Source organism: Strix uralensis, chromosome 4 (genome assembly GCF_047716275.1).
Source record: "Strix uralensis isolate ZFMK-TIS-50842 chromosome 4, bStrUra1, whole genome shotgun sequence".
Lineage (NCBI taxonomy): Eukaryota > Metazoa > Chordata > Aves > Strigiformes > Strigidae > Strix > Strix uralensis.
Genome location: NC_133975.1, coordinates 103,551,673 through 103,568,331, shown reverse-complemented (window position 1 = coordinate 103,568,331; position 16,659 = coordinate 103,551,673). Strand labels below are relative to the sequence as shown.

Below are 16,659 nucleotides of genomic sequence, written 5' to 3'. Positions count from 1 at the left end.
GCCTACCAGGTAACTTGTGGTACTTTATGTCTTCTGGAAGACCAGTGCATTGTGCATGTGAAGGGAGCAAGTTGTGCAGTTGATTCTGGGCAGGACAGAAATTCCTAGTTTCGCTGATTTCAGAAACCAGGGCTCTGAGGATCTCTGTTGGAAGGAATGCTATTTCACTCAAACTTACCCCTACACTCATTCACTGCTTCTACCATGGTGCAGGGAAAAATGATAGAGGAACTGCTACAGGAGCTCTATATCACCAGGAGATTCTGAGCTTTAGGGTCAGTCCTTTGAAATAGTCTTACTATTTAAGGACTGGTATCTTGCTTCCTTTCACACACACACAGAGCCTCCCTCTTATTTGCTCTTGGTCCTTTAACTTTCTTCTTTTTTGGGTCACTCTGTATTGACCACGGCAAAAATCCATAGGCTTTTGCCAAGTGTGCAAAAAATTCATAACAATGGTTGTTCATCTCTGTGAAAGACTGTCCTTCTGTGAAATGTTCTGACTGTTTCCTGAGGGGCTCCTGGTTTCTCACAGCCAGCAGCAAAGTCATTCAAAAATCAACAGATGTCACCCACAAGTAACTCAGATTCTTTCATGTTTTCTACATCTAGATTAATACTCCTGTACAGGTTTCTGTCTAGGAGTTGGTTATGGATTGCCTCTTCTTTAACATTTCTGTTTTCAATGTTTGTATTGCCATTAGCTACTCACTAGGGGAAGGGTGCCTAGTCTGTATTACACTGGAATACCTCTGGAAGCTCAGACTGATGAACATAAAAGAGTAAAGATACCTGGCAAAATATGCAGCAAAACAGTGGGTATGGTGTTCATTCAGATCAATATGCCAAAACGTGTTTTTGACATCACAGTGAACACTGTTGCCCTGACAAGAATTTGTAACATGTCCCAGGCTTTCAGCATTTTGTTCAATGATTTCAGAATCAGTTTACTCCAAGATTTTCTGATATTAGTAAATCATTTATCTACTCTGCATTACTTTCTGTGGGTGTGTGGTCTTTGCTTTGCCAAATTGCCTTTTCCAGCAGTTTTACTAGACTAACAGAATTATGTTTTGGTGGACTCTAGGGTGATTTGTGGGGTTTTGTGCTAACTTCGATTTAACATCTAAGTGCTCAACTTCTTCAGATATGTTATATTCAGCTAGAATGCTAGGGAGAAATCACAGTGACTTTCCTGTTTCTTTCAGGTGCTACTTTGAATATTGTCTTCCATTTGAAACTAAAGCTTGTACAGACCTGTGGCCACAGGTGTGTAAAATTCTTGTAAAACAACTATAGTAAACTTTAAGTGATGACATCTCTTATTTCAGGGGTTCCTTGTTGAATGACTGCATTTATCCACTGGTCTCATAATGATTTCATTGCACATCTGCAGTGCTTGGTTGCATCTCTCCAGTCTAATTTTGCTCCTTATCAGTGTTGCACTGCAGCTGGCTCCACAATCCAGCTGGTATCAAATTAGTCATTGATCTAATAGCATAGTTGCAAATATAGCAATTGAATGCCTGGCAGCCTTCTGCATTGCCAGAACACTGAGAATCTTTAGATCTGCTTAAGTCACATTACAGATATCTCCTTCTTCTTTAAAACCTTAAATTCTCAATGGTTTCAGACACTATACTTTAATTTCAAAGGTAAATGCAATATTCAATCTGTCTGCCTGGCTCTTTTTCTCAAGAACATTTTTCCTTCTACTTTTCATGTTGTCTGTTACACTACATATGTTACACTAAAATGCCTACATTTTCAGTCAGTCTGCATCTGCCCTGCTTCATGGGTTCTTTTGACTTACATCTATGTGTGTGTTCTGCTGTTTCTGTTTTGAAATTTCTCTGGATAGTTTAGCCACTGTTTGGAGGCATATATTGGGTTGGCTTTACTCTAATGTCTTCCCTTTGAATGGGAACTGTGTACTTCACAAGTGATCCCGGGCAAGAGATACAATTAAGAAATGTTTTATGTCTCCAGTTACACATGGATGCTCTAGTTCCTGGCACCATACCATATCCCGTATTGTTTCTGGTATTGGTTAAGAAAACATTTTTATAGTTTTAAATTTACTTAGAATTATTTGTATCATTATGATAGTTGCATTTTAGAGACTAAAATGTTGTTTCTAATCCCTCAAAGCAAGGCCTTTTTTGTCTGGAGTTCCAGTTTTCCTGGTGCCCAGAGTCACTGCTATCCTATGATTTTAGGTGTTTTTTACCCATGTAGTCACAGGTATTTCCTTCCTCTTTAATGTGACTGTTGTCTCAGAACTCATATGCTACATTTGGGGAAATAAGATGGAAGAATTTAATATTTCTAGTCTTAAACTGGCTCTTTATTCACTGCCTTGATTGATTCTTGAACTTTGGTGGGCCCAGGCAGCCCAGACCAATAGTCTTCATCAACAATGAAACCTGTTCCCTTGTGTCTAATCCTCTGGGCACCATGAGTTAGCTACCAATCCTCCGTATATTCATGAGTTGATGAGGAACTCCTGTTTGGCCATATTTACAAAACAATCATCCCATATGTTTATTAAAACTGAATCAAATATGTATCTTCATACCCATTCTAATTTTTAGTAGGCGTCTTACGAATTTTACTCTCCACTTGGCAAGGAAACTAACTGCACACAGCAACTGTAAGGCTCAAACAGCACAATGGCCATAGCATTTAACCGTTAATACTAGAAAGAGGAACGAAGAAAAGGTCCCTAGCTCAGTACAGAGGCAAAGGTGGAAAAGAAGGGTGATTTTCATCACCTGCTTTATTCTCTTTCTTTTAATTATTTATCTATCTATTTACTTGTTTATTTATTTATTTTAACTATTACATGTTTCAGCCTCTGGTGTAAACACCTTACATATTCTAGTAGATAGCTAACAAAAAAGAGACACTAAAAACCATAACTGAAGATTAAATCAGGTAGAAGTTCTAAGAGTAGAATTTGTCTTTGACCCAAGCTGAAGCAATAAGGAAACTAAATACCTTCAGAAAGAAAGTTTTCTATTTTTTTTTTTTTTTGCTGGAACTGTTGAAAAAAAAGGCCAAAATCTTCCATACTCACACTGGAGGCATTTGACTATTGACTTGCTGGAGAAAAGTGAACCCCAACTATAAATTACATACGCTTACTGAAAAAGCAAAACAACAGAGATGAGCTTTTTGAGACAACAAAGTGGGATCACATGACTAACTACTTCTCACCTCTGATGGTATTTGATCTCTCCACTCATGATAACAAACTAAGAGATCTTGGGAATTACTGTTCTTCCACCTGCATAGCAGACAGAGTATCCTCCTTGATGAAGGCCAGCAAAAAACATGTATGTCAGTCTCGATACATCATTCAAAAAGGCTATTGTTCATCTTTAGAAAGCTACCACCTGAAAAACTCTAACGGCAATTCTGTATCTATCATCTCCCATTTCTAAGAAAAATCAATGGGTAAAGCAGAGATGATCAAACTCCAGTGTAATGTCTGTCAAAATCTGGATGCATCACAGCAGGGTTTCAAACTGGAATATTGCATAGACATGACACAATGGTACTAAAAACCCCTCTTTTCATGATAACCGAGAGTCAGTGAGAGGTAACGCTGAGTGAGGCTGATCTTCATAACCTCTTTATACAATCAGTGGAGAGAAAAGAGAGAAAAGGTTTCTTCTGAAACTATTTCAGAGTGCTTAAGTTAAACTTCTGCTCTGAATCACCCATTAGAGGAATGTCCTCATGATAGAGGCTGGTCTACTTAGCTCCCTTAGTAGTCTAAATTAGTCTTCACAGATGACCCCTTCTCCCAGTGTGTTACTGGGGAAACTCCAACCTCTCCATAGCCTTCACTGCAGCCTGTGACAGTGTGTTGCTGGTCTGCTCAGTGACACAGCTGAAGTATATCCTGCACATCTGTAACAGCACCCATCATTCTGCAACAATGGGATGTGAAGGGTACAACTTGTGTCTTCCCCCAGAAGCATCTCTCCATAGAGACAACTTTAATATTTACAGTTCATGATCACTGGAATTCTACAGCAACTGTGTTTTCTGCAATGCTAAAATATCAGCACCCACAAGAAGTTAAGAACCACAGGCGTTTCTCCCTGGCCACAGGAGTTGGCTGGAGCCTACCCTAGGACCTCATTGGACCTGATGCAACCACAACTGCAACAACTGTGAAGGAAATTATAGTGATCACTTATTTTACTTTGTTAGAAGAAGTTAGCACAAAATGCTGTAGCTATTTTTAGTACAGTGTATTAAAAATGTATACACACAATGTAAAAACATTACCTAACCTTAAGTATGTAAAAAATTTACAAATATATACAAATACATATTTTATATTAATATATTATATTGATATTTTACATATTTTAAATAATTATAGAATATATGTTTATAAAAATACAAATAAAAGACATATACAAATAAAAATTCAGGATATTATAAACTGGTTTACTTCACTGCAACTTATTTTTTATAATTTAGATAGGTATGCTTGAATGTATTGCCACTGCAAGTTTATTGAGATTTAGTGAATTTGGGTTTTATATTGAAAACCTGATAAAAAGGTTTTCTGTGGTCATTTGTTTTTTATTTATTTTTTAAAAAGAAACATTACAGTATTGATTATTTATGAGGTATACTGATGAGGAGTAACTGGGAAAGAAAATAGTGTTTCCCGTATTATGTTTATGAAGCAAAACATCATGGATAAAGCACATAATTCCTATTAATTTAGAAAAAAAAATATTTTCTCCTGGAGTATGAGGTTAAAAAATAGCAAAGTGAATTAAAAATTAGCAACTAATTTGAGGAATATGATAATACTATTGCCCCATATATTTTTTGCTAGTGATATTTTATCTGCATACCTCTAAGAAAGCCTAATCTATCAAACTGCTAAAAGACCCAAAACCATGTCCACACACAACTTTAAAACTTACATTGTCATTGTGTTATTAACACTCCTAATTTTATCACACTTCAGTATATTATTTGCTGCTTCTTCCAACAAAAATACTATGGGGCATCAGGTGAGAGCAGTAAAAGGCAGCTTTAGAGCAGACACATGCACAGAGGCAATGCACAGACAGCTTGTCACAGTGTGGGTCTACACCTGTGGGACTCCTTGAGGCAGGATTCTACGACTTCTGTAAGGTTATGTGGGCTCAGGGTTACCGGACAACCTCATGGAAGAAAAATATCTGGAGAACTGCATAGGACACACCATTCTCTATACCCGATGGAGCCATTTTTATGTTATATAGTCATTGTATAAGTTCTTAAGGGTTCCACAACTCAAAACATTAATGGTTCCACAACTCAGAACAAAGGCTGTAAAATATTAGACCAGAGGTTCTAAGGTGCAGTGTGATAAAGAGAAACCAGTCCTGGCTTCTTTGAATTTCTTAATTTTTATAGAGGGCTGATATCCCTTATTTGGCATTATTGTATATGAGATTTTATGAGTGAATTCACAAATCACTTCATGAGTTGTTTTATCAGCCGATTCATGTGAACTTTCATAAAGTCTGCTGTAATACAGTAAATACTAGGCTCAGAGTGGGCAGCTCCTAGGACTCTGCACTGCTTATGTGTGGTCTGCATGTGATCCAGTGTGTCAAGAAACAAGAAAACACAGATAAACTCCTTTAGACCAAAGGATAAAATTTTGAAGTTTGTGCTAAGAACAATGTAGATCAGAACATGCCCATGTTTTGGAGCATCATATGGCCCCTTTGCTCAAGTCAGGGTATTGAAGAACATTGCAGCACTGGCGTTGTTGTCTCCAGTGTTTGACTGCATGTATAACACCTTTTCTTGGGGACTCTTGGTCCAATGATTAAGCTAGAGTGCTGCTATACTTCAGCTATTCTTACCTGTACTTCAGAGAATGTGAATAATTTAGTATATCTGAGATTAATCTTGAACTCTTTCTACCTTGTTTGGACACTAGGCAGTCCTAGCATATAGAAAGCAACAAAGGTTGTAATTTTCATCGTCCTTTGAGGTGAATCAAGGTGCCATTTCCATTTTTTAAAAACTAAAAATGCTTGATGAACAGAAAATAGCTTTGGGTAATTTACTGCTGAACATATGCATTCAAACCACCATAGCTGAGTGTGCCAGACTATTGCTTCAGCACTAAATATTTGACAATGCTTTAAGGTCTCACTGCTTGGGACCTTATCCTACCATTTTATACCAGCAAGGGCACAAAGACAGAGCATGTGGAGTTGACTAAGATGCTTGACGTGATGACTGTAAATTGTCCACGTTTTTGCAGCTGTAGTAAGGAATGGTGATGACAGCTATGTGGTACACATTTACTTTTGTTTGAAGTGGAATGCCTCTTTCATTCTAGACACACTGCTTTAATCTCCCAAAAGCTGTGCTGGCTTTTGCTACAAGCTCAGTAAATACTGCTTTGCTACAATGTGAAGTTCATCTTCAATGTCATGCTGGGAAGAAATGGGAGAAACCCACTTGCTCTTGTGAAATGCAAAAGCCACTTCTTGTGGAAATACAGGGAGTCTGCTCCAGAGAAATTACAACACTGCCTTTAAAAATGCATGTTTACATTTAAAATATATTATGGAAGCAACCAAGAAAATGTAAAAATATTTTTCATTATCTTTCTTTATCCATTCTCTAGACAGACTTTGTAATTCTATAGACATGGTAGTCAGTGTTTTCCTGTTGTAATTATATAAGATATTAAAACTTCACATTTATCAGGTTTAAGTAAGACTTTTCACCAACAGTAATTTTCTGTCCTGCTTTTTAAAATACAGAAGTTACCAGAAGTGGCAAGGAATTTAATGATATTACAAAGTTAAATATATGGACCACTGAAAAGTTATAGCATGTGTCACAAAGGAGTTTTTGCTCTGTTCCTCAGTGCAACGGAAGTGAAAATACTTATGTAGAAAAAGTTAACCAATTTCAGTACCCCCTGCAATAAGAGACTAGGAAACTTTGCTGTGTCAGGTAGGTCCTGAACTCCTTTAGTTGATGTTCTAATAGCAGTCAGATTTTTACTGCTGCTTGGGGTATCAAGCATTTTTTAGACCTCTCATACAAATCAGTTGATTTTCCTACCTAGTGTAGAAAGTCATAGAGGTTCTTAATCTTTGAGTGAAGAAAGACCAAACAACCTAGCACATGGAAATTACTGACCTTCATGAAGAACAGTAACTGAAGTCAGTTTTCTGCAAAACTTAGCTCAGTCACTTTACTATACATGGCAGTTAAAAGCATACTACAATGTCAAAGGCAAAGAATAACTTCCATTGAGGCATGTGTCAATCCATGTATGTAGACATAAATGCCGTAATTTACTATTGCTAATGAATATTTCCATTGATACTATTTCAGAGAATAATATTACTCTTTTTTTTTTTTTTTAAAGTGTTACATATACTTATCAGATCAAATAAAAGCTTTCACTTTGGGATATAATTTGCTAATAGCATTAAAATCGTATTTGAAAAAGGTGGTGATTTTTGCAAGGTAGCCTAAAGGTTTATTAGCAAACTGTACTGACTATTCTGATTGCAATTAGAAAGCCCTCCCAAATGGGTCAACACACCTAAGTGCTAGCTGCAATCATTTAGATTTTAACATCATGATTATTACTTATTATCAGGCTCCACAATGAGATATTGATTACTTCTAACCTTTAGATCTAAGAATTCAGGAAGAGTCGAGGTAGTAGCACAGCCTACCTTTCCTGTCTGGTAAACTTATGACCTTTAGTGGAATTCTAATGATTCATATTGGCAAGGCAAATCTGAAATTAGTTTATTCTCTTGGCTCATACAGAAATGATGACATATCTAAAAATACTGCATGCATAGCAGATTTTAGTTACTACCTACAAGGGGCTCAATCCTGCCATGCGCTGAGAGCTTCTTCCTAAGTGGTGATCATCATCTTCTCCCACTGACTGTTTTAGCAGCTTCATGCAGGCACTGACAGATTACCAGACAGACAGAAGGCATCCAGGACCATGCAGAACACTCAATGTAGGAGCAAAAATCTTCACGTTTTCTAGTTTATAACCAATCCCCTAAGCATATTGTCCAAATATATCACTCTACAGGCTGTTAATCTTTTAATAAGTTTTCTTTATATGGAAAATCTGCTTGAAATAAAGACTGAACTACAACGTGGCTTCAGTAGGTACGCAGGACTCATTTTTGAATGGAACATAGTAATCCAATTAAACTAATCTGTTTTACAAGTTAAAATGATACGAAGCACATTAATTGATCCTTATAGGCTGCTGCTATTTGAGCCCTCTCTCTGTTTGTACAGCATTTGGAACCACTTTGCACATTTGTATCCTCTAGCAGCAGAGAACTCAGTCCTCCAGTTCAGGAGAATTATGGGCAAGAGAAACATATAACTGTTATGTGTTAGATTAATTTGCAGAACACTTGGCATTATTATTGCCAAGTAGTCAAATTGTTCCAAGTTGTTCCGGAAGGTTGTTATTAATAGTATGTTTTCTGAGGAAAGTTCTGTCTACTTTTGGAACTGCATTTCTGTTGCCAAGGAAACTCCTTGAAGCACAGCATTCTAGGAGCACACTGCTGCTTTTGTTTGCCAGTATCCTATTCATATCATCTAAGTAAGCACTTTACATACTTCAGCCTCCAGTTTCAAATGTTTAAGTTTTTATGTATTTATATTACCGCATTAAATATAGTTTGTGCTTCTTTTTTAAACTTGGGGGCTCTTGTAAAATTATTTTAACAGTTGCATTAAAGGACAGGATTTTTTTTTTCACAAGTTTGCAATAAATTAGTTTTAATTTGAATAATAGCTCCATAGGTTATAGCACTAGTCCTTAAGTGTTAATTATCTTTTCACTCTGAAATTAATGTAGTCATTTCCTACTGACTCCTCTACACCATTATTGAAGTGCTGAGGAAAACATGTCATTGAGTTCTGAGCCAGAACTGTTGTTGTGATTAATCCTGGTCACATGGCCAATCTCTGCCAAAAGGAGATCACTGAAAAAAGGTGACAAAGACAGTGATTTCCTGTCAGCAAAGAGTACGACAGGGCTGTCTAGAAGTGATGCAAATGAGGGAAACTTTCACCACGGTTTGTTTGATCCACTCAGGGCCACAGCACACTGAGCCAGAGAGAAAGGCACAATGGAGCAGCAGCACACCCAGAGGAGAAAATGCACTGCACCTTCCGAGGAGGGACAGCTTCCAGTAGGGAAACAAAAACTGCTGGCAGATTTTTTCCCCCTCAACTTTTTTTGAAAGGTATCCTTAGCTTTTAATGTGCATTTTCATGTTATTCAATACAATGAACCACTTCCCTTGGATGAAATAGTTCAGCGGTGAATCTGCCCAAAAGCCGTGTCAACTACACGTTTTCAAAATCTTTGTGCTACTACATAAGGGTCTTTTTATATCTATCATGACCACCGTTGCTGAAGACTTACTAGTGCAAGACTTAAAGCTTATGTAGTTTGTATTAAAAACACCATATATTACTTGTAATCAGACAGAAAAATATAATTTCTTTTATTTGCTATTTAAAAATATTTAGTTAATTTTATTCTGAACATACTAACAATTTTAACAATCATACTGTACTTATTTAAATGGGGTTTTAATCTAACACAATTAAGTTTTGCAATTAATCTTCTGAGGAAAATGGAAAGAATTATCATTAACTTTTCTGCCTAGTATACTCATTCCTAATCTCCACAGTTCCAGTAAATACTGATTTGCTTCATTTTTGAACATTCAAGGTACAGAATTACTCAAGTTCCCACTAAAGGGCTAATTAGCAGAGTTTAAATTCTTTGGGTTTGATCCTCGAGTAACGGCATATGAATACAGCTGAAGTCAATGCAAGTTCTGTGTACTTAGAGCTTATGAGATCAGGCTCACATGCAGTAGATTAAAATGAAATAAACATGATACATTTGGCATTAAACTGAGCTATTACAGCAGTACAAAGAAGTGAGAGTCCAAAAACATGGAAATGCTCCTTTTAATTTTTTCTTAGTTAATAGATAAAGCGTTAGAGGACAAATAAACTGTCAGCAATTCATTCCGTGACTGCCATTTATCAAACACTGGTTGATTTTCAAAATTATTAGCTAGTTTAAGACTGTAAAGTTGAAATAATTTATGGCTATGGGGGAGCATAGTGAGGAAGAACAGTCATCTTTTTTTCTAAATCTTTGCCCTAAAATCTAGGAAATCTAGATAAAGTCATACATACATATTCAGAGTTAAAAAAGAATATGGCTGTGCTACTCCTATTATATTAAGGGCAAAATAAAACCTAGTTAAAGAGAGATAATAAGGTTCCTAATAAAAAAACTATGGAATATTACAAAACAAAATTAAGCTGAGAGTTGACTTAAATCTATATTAAATCTGAAAATAGAGTACTGGGAAAATAGTCTAACCATGAAAATACATTTTATTTTCCCATATGCAATTTTAGCATTTATATATTACGTTATGCTGCTTTAATGTATGCTTTTCCCTTCCGATTTACCTGTTTTATCATTGCTTCTTCCCATTCATGGACTCCTTAGGGGCAATGATTACTGTTGGTAATAGTGATACCACAGCAGGTTCCCTGGCAGAGGCGGCTTGCTGAGCTGGCTCAGAGGTACAATTACTTGTCAGCTCAATAACTGAGAAGAGGGATCTGTGGGTTTAGGAGAATCCACCAAAATGCAGAGAGTGCAATTAGCAGGTTCACATTTGAAGCTGTAACTGATAAAGAATAACTAAAGCAAGACCTGTGTTTTCATAACACCCCATACCATTGAGGAATTCTGATAATGGTAGCTGCCTGAATTTCTCTTTACAGATTTCTCTCCCTACAGCCCAGAATGGCTGTGTTCACTGTGAAGTGCAGGCAGTGCTCCTGCCTCTCAGCTGTAAGCACTAGACCATCCACGACTCTGTATAAGAGCCTCCAAATAAAAAGGGTGTCACTATTGATTAGAAGAGAGGTTTACTAGGCTAGTTTTATAAAACTATTAATTCTGGGTTTGAGGGCATGATTCATTGTTACGCGAATCTTTGAAATTAAGCACGATAAAGACCTAGTGATTTATCTGATCTCTCCTTTGGAGTGCAGAACTGTTCCCTCAATTACATTTGCTAATGTTTTCTTTTGTCTACTTTTAAATGTCTGAAATTATGGGGCTTTCAACACTTCTTCGGGAGGTGGGGTTTTTTTTCTTTGAAAGGCTAACAGATCTTAATGTTATGCACTCAAGCTTTTTACACTACCTGCAAATATTCTTCCTGCTTTATGGACACTCTTTAGCCATCTCCTAACCAAACTCCACATTTCTAGCTAAGTCTTTCCTTCAATCCTTAACAATTTGTTTGCTGCTTCCACTAGAAAAGTATATGCAGAGAATATGCACCATGGGAGGGCAGGCAGTTGTTTCTACCCTTCTTCAAGTGGTTTCGCTGTGACCAGATAAGTACTTTAGAGATGGGGGCTCTATTAATTAGCAGATGACCTCCCTGTGGAACCCGTAGAACAAATAAGCTGCCTGTGCTTTGGAAGCAGTCCTGGTTTGTCTGTGCTGCAGACTACAGACTCAGCTACTCTCTCTGGCACAAACTTTCTGCTTTTGGAAGTGTCATGCCTATCATAATACAGAATTTCATAATATTAAGAAACTATTACTTCCCATTTTGAATATACAATATCCTTCATTTTGCCACCATGCTGTACTGCAAACTAATTCTTAAATTATTGCCCTCTTTTGTTCTTCTCACCATGCATTATTATCCCAGCCTTACCATTTATTCTTAATGGTTACATTTGTATATCGGAAAAGGAAGTGTCCTAAATAGTACCTAAAATACTTGGGCTGGCTGCTTAAGTTTTGCTCCTTTTCATATTGATGGATGGATTGTTTCCTTAAAATTTATGTTTATCGATTTTTTTAGTATAGGACTAAAACTAGTGGTTAGATTAGGCATGGTACAAGCCAGTTTTATATGGCCAGGCACTACCAAAACACCTCATTTTAGATTCACAAGAAACTTTTTACCCATTTCTGACATTGTTTATTTCTGAGCCTAGCCAAGGTCAGGACTGTTAACATGTGATTAAGTTTGATTAAGTATTTACAAAGTTAGGAAAAAGATATTAGCAAAAATAAGAAATGATTGTCAATGCAAGAAATGGAGGCCACTGAATTAAACTCACTTGCAGCCTAAAACAGTTTAGATCTGAACCATATTTCCATTTATAAACATATTTTAACTAATATGACAGCCATTCCTCACTGGGTATTTTAAATAAAAGGACTACAATTAGAAAGAATAAAATTCAAAAAGACCATCAAGAAATTAGGATGCCAAAGCAAGAAAAAATAAATTATATTTAAGAAATTATCAAATTGTGCAATCATAGAAGAAAGAAAACAACTTCTATTTGACCTTGAACGTACCATTTATTCAATAAGAAATAAAAAAAAAGCTAGAGGGTAGTTGTTTCTTGTCATTATACTGTTGCTGATTCTGTGGTTAGTTATTAATTTTATTTTTTATGATTCACAATCTGCTCTTTGAAATATGCCATATGCTCAAAGCAATTCAAGGATGACAACTGTCAGAATTACTCCAATAAAAATTGCCTAAATGAGGAAGATTTACTGCAGCCTGATATTTCTGTGGAAAGCCCCTCCTTTCTTTCCCCCACCACCCCTCAGACCCGTAGACTACAGTTTCTCAGACACACAGTGAAGCCTGAATCAATTTTAGGATCAAATCACACGTTTCGGGGAACTTCTTAAAAGTACTGTCTGTCTAAAAGAAGTGGTAGAGCTTCTGGGCTAAGGCTGTTATGACAAGAGAAACCATGTGTGTGCGTGTGTACATATATATATATATGTGTGTGTGTGTGTTAGATGAAGACCCTATAATCAATATGCAAGTTCAAAATCATTTTACTGAAATCACAAGCTTGTGTGATGACTGAACATGACAATGTCTGCTTTATGTATAGCTAATAAAAATTAAATTGGAAGAGTCCTGTATCCTGGCAGCAGCAAACCAAAATCAAGGCAAATTTCTTTCTTCCCAGATGAGGTCTGAAAGGTGGATAAAAATCCAGCTGAAAGCTCCAATCAAAACACATTTTGTTAAATGCTACCGTTTCTCTTTTTTTCCTTCATTTTGTTTCAGTCTATTTATTAATGCAGTTTCATTTATTTCTATTCATCTTGAAGACAAATCTTTGTCCTTCTATAGAATTACACCAAATAGAATGTGATAAAGGGAACTTTCTTGCAATTATGATGTCGGTGCAGCCTGTCAGCGCACAGGGGATGGAAATGAGGTTGGGGACAGGGAAGGGAATTCTAATAGACACCATGATACATACAATGAACGCAGCGATATCCTGTGAGAGAAAGACTTGTCAAGCTAATCAGATCTTCTATAGCTAGGTAAAGGCAGTAACGGTAGCGCTAACCTTGTAAAGATGCTGCTGCTGCTCCTCTGACATCATCAGGTCATGGCTGTCCATCACAATGGATTCCATGTCAATCAGCCAATCCCAGAGCTCCTGGTATTCTGAATCAAAGTCCAAAAGGCTGTAGATAAGGAACAAAATGTATTATGCATAAATACTGTGTAGTTGTTAAAATCTTGTATTAGAATAATATATTCTTGAAAACTCATGATGTTCCTAGTTATATTTCTAAAGAGACATTCTGTATTTATACAGAGTAGATGAAAATGAAAACTGAAATCCAATTTAAGCCAGTGCCATGACCCAAATTCAGTGGCTGATGCCAAATCCTGACAACTGTTGGCATACTGCACTTGCTTCAAAAATTTTGAAATAGAAATCCCCCATAGATGCTGTTGTTTAATGGTTTTTAAAGTGCTGACCTTATATTGAGCAAACTTTGCAACAATCATCTTGATATAATACATATAAAATATTATTTTCATTGAAAAATGGCTCAATCCATTCAGCCATCCCTCTGCTGTCTATCTGCCTATCTCTGTAAATATCCTACATTTATTTTCATGGATGAGTAGCTAGCATTTCAACTTAACGCCTTAAGATAGGCTTGAGTGAATATGGTAAGCCAGTGAGAACTAAGGCCAGATACAGTATTAGACAGGTGTTCCCTACAGACATGTAAGAAACAAAGGTAAGGACAGGAAGTCAAAACAATGAATCCTTGAATAGCCAGCAATCATTAAAATTCAAAGGAGGATCACTACGGTTTTCAGCAAAATAAATCATTAGAATAAGGAGCTTAAAAGGATTAATGTGATTCTCTATTGAAAGCCTAGTGAATAAGTAAAGCATAGATTCTTCTAAAACACTGTGATACAAGACAGAAGGTACATGCTGAAAAACTGCACATTCGTCAAAAAGATACCCCTTGAAAAGGGATCTTCAAACTTGCAAAACTGGAACTAACAAAAGCCTTGTCAGTAGTATCAAAAAAACCCCATATTGATCAAACAATAGCGCATGTTCCACTAGAGCTAATTTCTTCAATTATTAACAATTCTTTTAGCAACCCCATTAAAAAAATTAGCGGTATTCCAACAGAGAAACAATAAACTAAACATGTTTTTAATGTTATTAATACCATCGCAGTTTCAATTGTTATTAACTAGAGTACCTTATGCATGGTAATTTTGAAAGCTTATAGATAAAGTTGTGACAAGTAGAACCGTCTTTCTGCAAGAAAGCGCGCAAGAGAGAAGAAAGCATTTGCCTTCTCTGGTATTATTTTCAATGAGTTGACAACAAAAGAAGTCTTGTATAATGCACAAGTGTTGATTCCTGCTTCTGAAGTAACTCTCTAATCCACTGTACTTAGTATACCTTTACTCAATAATTTATGAGGTGCACTTAAAAACGCCTGCTGCCCTGAGAAGGTAAGCAATGATGCTATTATAAAGAAGAGCAAGCATAAAAGGGCAAGCTAGTATTGTTGAAATATAATAGTTTTATTTAGAGCTCAGGCTTTTTCTCCTGTTTTGGGAGGTATTTGACTCAGATGTTATTTTGAAACTAAAATAAAACTAAAGTCCATTTTGAACGGTATATTTGCAATGATACTGAATCTTTATCCCTTCCTCAGAAAGCAGTATAACCATTCTGTATTTTCAGTTAGCTACTGCTCCTTTTTTCCCTTCCATCTTATCCAAATATTATCCAAAGTCATAAAACTGACAGGCAGTTATTAAAACATACGGCTTATGATATAAGAGGCTAGACTTCATCCCATATAAAGTGGTACAGATTCAGTTGAACCTGGACAGTTTGTACCAGTGAAAAATCTAAATTAAGACATGAAGATGACAGGAAACAAAGCCTACATCCAATGTTGATGACCTGCTGCTGCCAGAGTGGGATGAGATGCCTTTGGAAACTGCACCAGGAAGTGGATTGGGATTTTACTATAACATGCAGAAGATGTGCTGGATCCAAACACCTGCTTTGGATCTATAGAACCATATCTTAATTACAGTCCAAACTGGTCCATTGATTGGTGTACTAGAACGAACTGATCTTTAAAGACACACAAAAGCACTTTTCCCTGACCTTTATAAAACCCAGATAAGCACTAGGAAACAGCCAAACATTTTGATTTCTAGCTAAAGTTCTAAAGAGGAACTCAACCCAAAAGGAAGAGTGAGAAAAAAAAGATTCACTGGAAAAAGCCAGGAAGGGATGCAAGATGTAATGGGGATTGATTTTCCCCCATAGTTTACATGCTGTGCCTATTCTCTTTTTTGTTTCTCTGCTGTAAAATAAAGTACTCTGGGAGCATTTTAAAGCAAACTGTCTATGGCAGTTATTTGCCTGAGCCTGAAGACAGTGAAGTCAGACTACAAAGCACAATAATTTTTTTTAAAATTTTATTGCAATATTTTTGATAGTTCTAAAATAACTCTGATATTAAAAAAAGCTTTGTTTTTAAAATGAATGTCTCACATCTAAATGGATGGACCTACTGATTACTATTAAATTATTATTTGGAAGAGGATGTAAGTTACTAAACTGCTAAAAAGATATTCAGAAAATCCAGCAATTGTAGGATCAGTGACAGGTTAAGATTAAAATATACCTGTCAGTATTTCTGTAGTATATTGAATATTTCTTTTTTATTCAGAATCTATTTTTTCTGGGCTTAGCAGATCTTTTTTTCATATTGCCACAGGCAGAATCAGGGAAAGCAGAACTTCTGAAATACTGATGTGTGTTACAGATGCAAGAACTATAGAAAAGATATAATTTTGGTTGATTATCCAAATCCACAATTGCTAAAAAAAGAATAAATTAGTTCATCTGTTTATTGCAAAAAAATTTTCCTCTATTAAAAGTATCCAAACATTGCCAACAAGAATGCTATAATATTAGTTAAAGGGCAGGTAACTACAGCTTCCTTAATATAGGTTTGTTGGTTAATAAGCTAAAACCATTAGCTACATAATAACTAAAATGACATTAAGAAGTATATATCTTGGTAAACAGGGAATCAGATATGCAGAGTTGCATGTCTAATCCCTTGAACCCTAAACATATTTCTTAAAATGTGGACATCAATTTATTATTTTGAATGAAAATTCATGAGCACCTTTCTCATGA

The 16,659-nt window shown here is 36.2% G+C and overlaps 1 protein-coding gene across 2 annotated transcripts in view; it reads right to left on the bottom strand.

Moving 5' to 3' along the window:
- The window catches only part of AKAP6 (A-kinase anchoring protein 6), a 294,713-nt gene that overhangs the window by 72,826 nt on the left and 205,228 nt on the right, over nucleotides 1–16,659 (bottom strand). For both annotated transcript variants that reach the window (XM_074868266.1, XM_074868265.1), the window contains one exon: nucleotides 13,510–13,630. In XM_074868266.1, coding sequence (XP_074724367.1) covers nucleotides 13,510–13,630 — 121 coding nt within the window. The remainder of the gene's footprint in view (nucleotides 1–13,509; nucleotides 13,631–16,659) is intronic.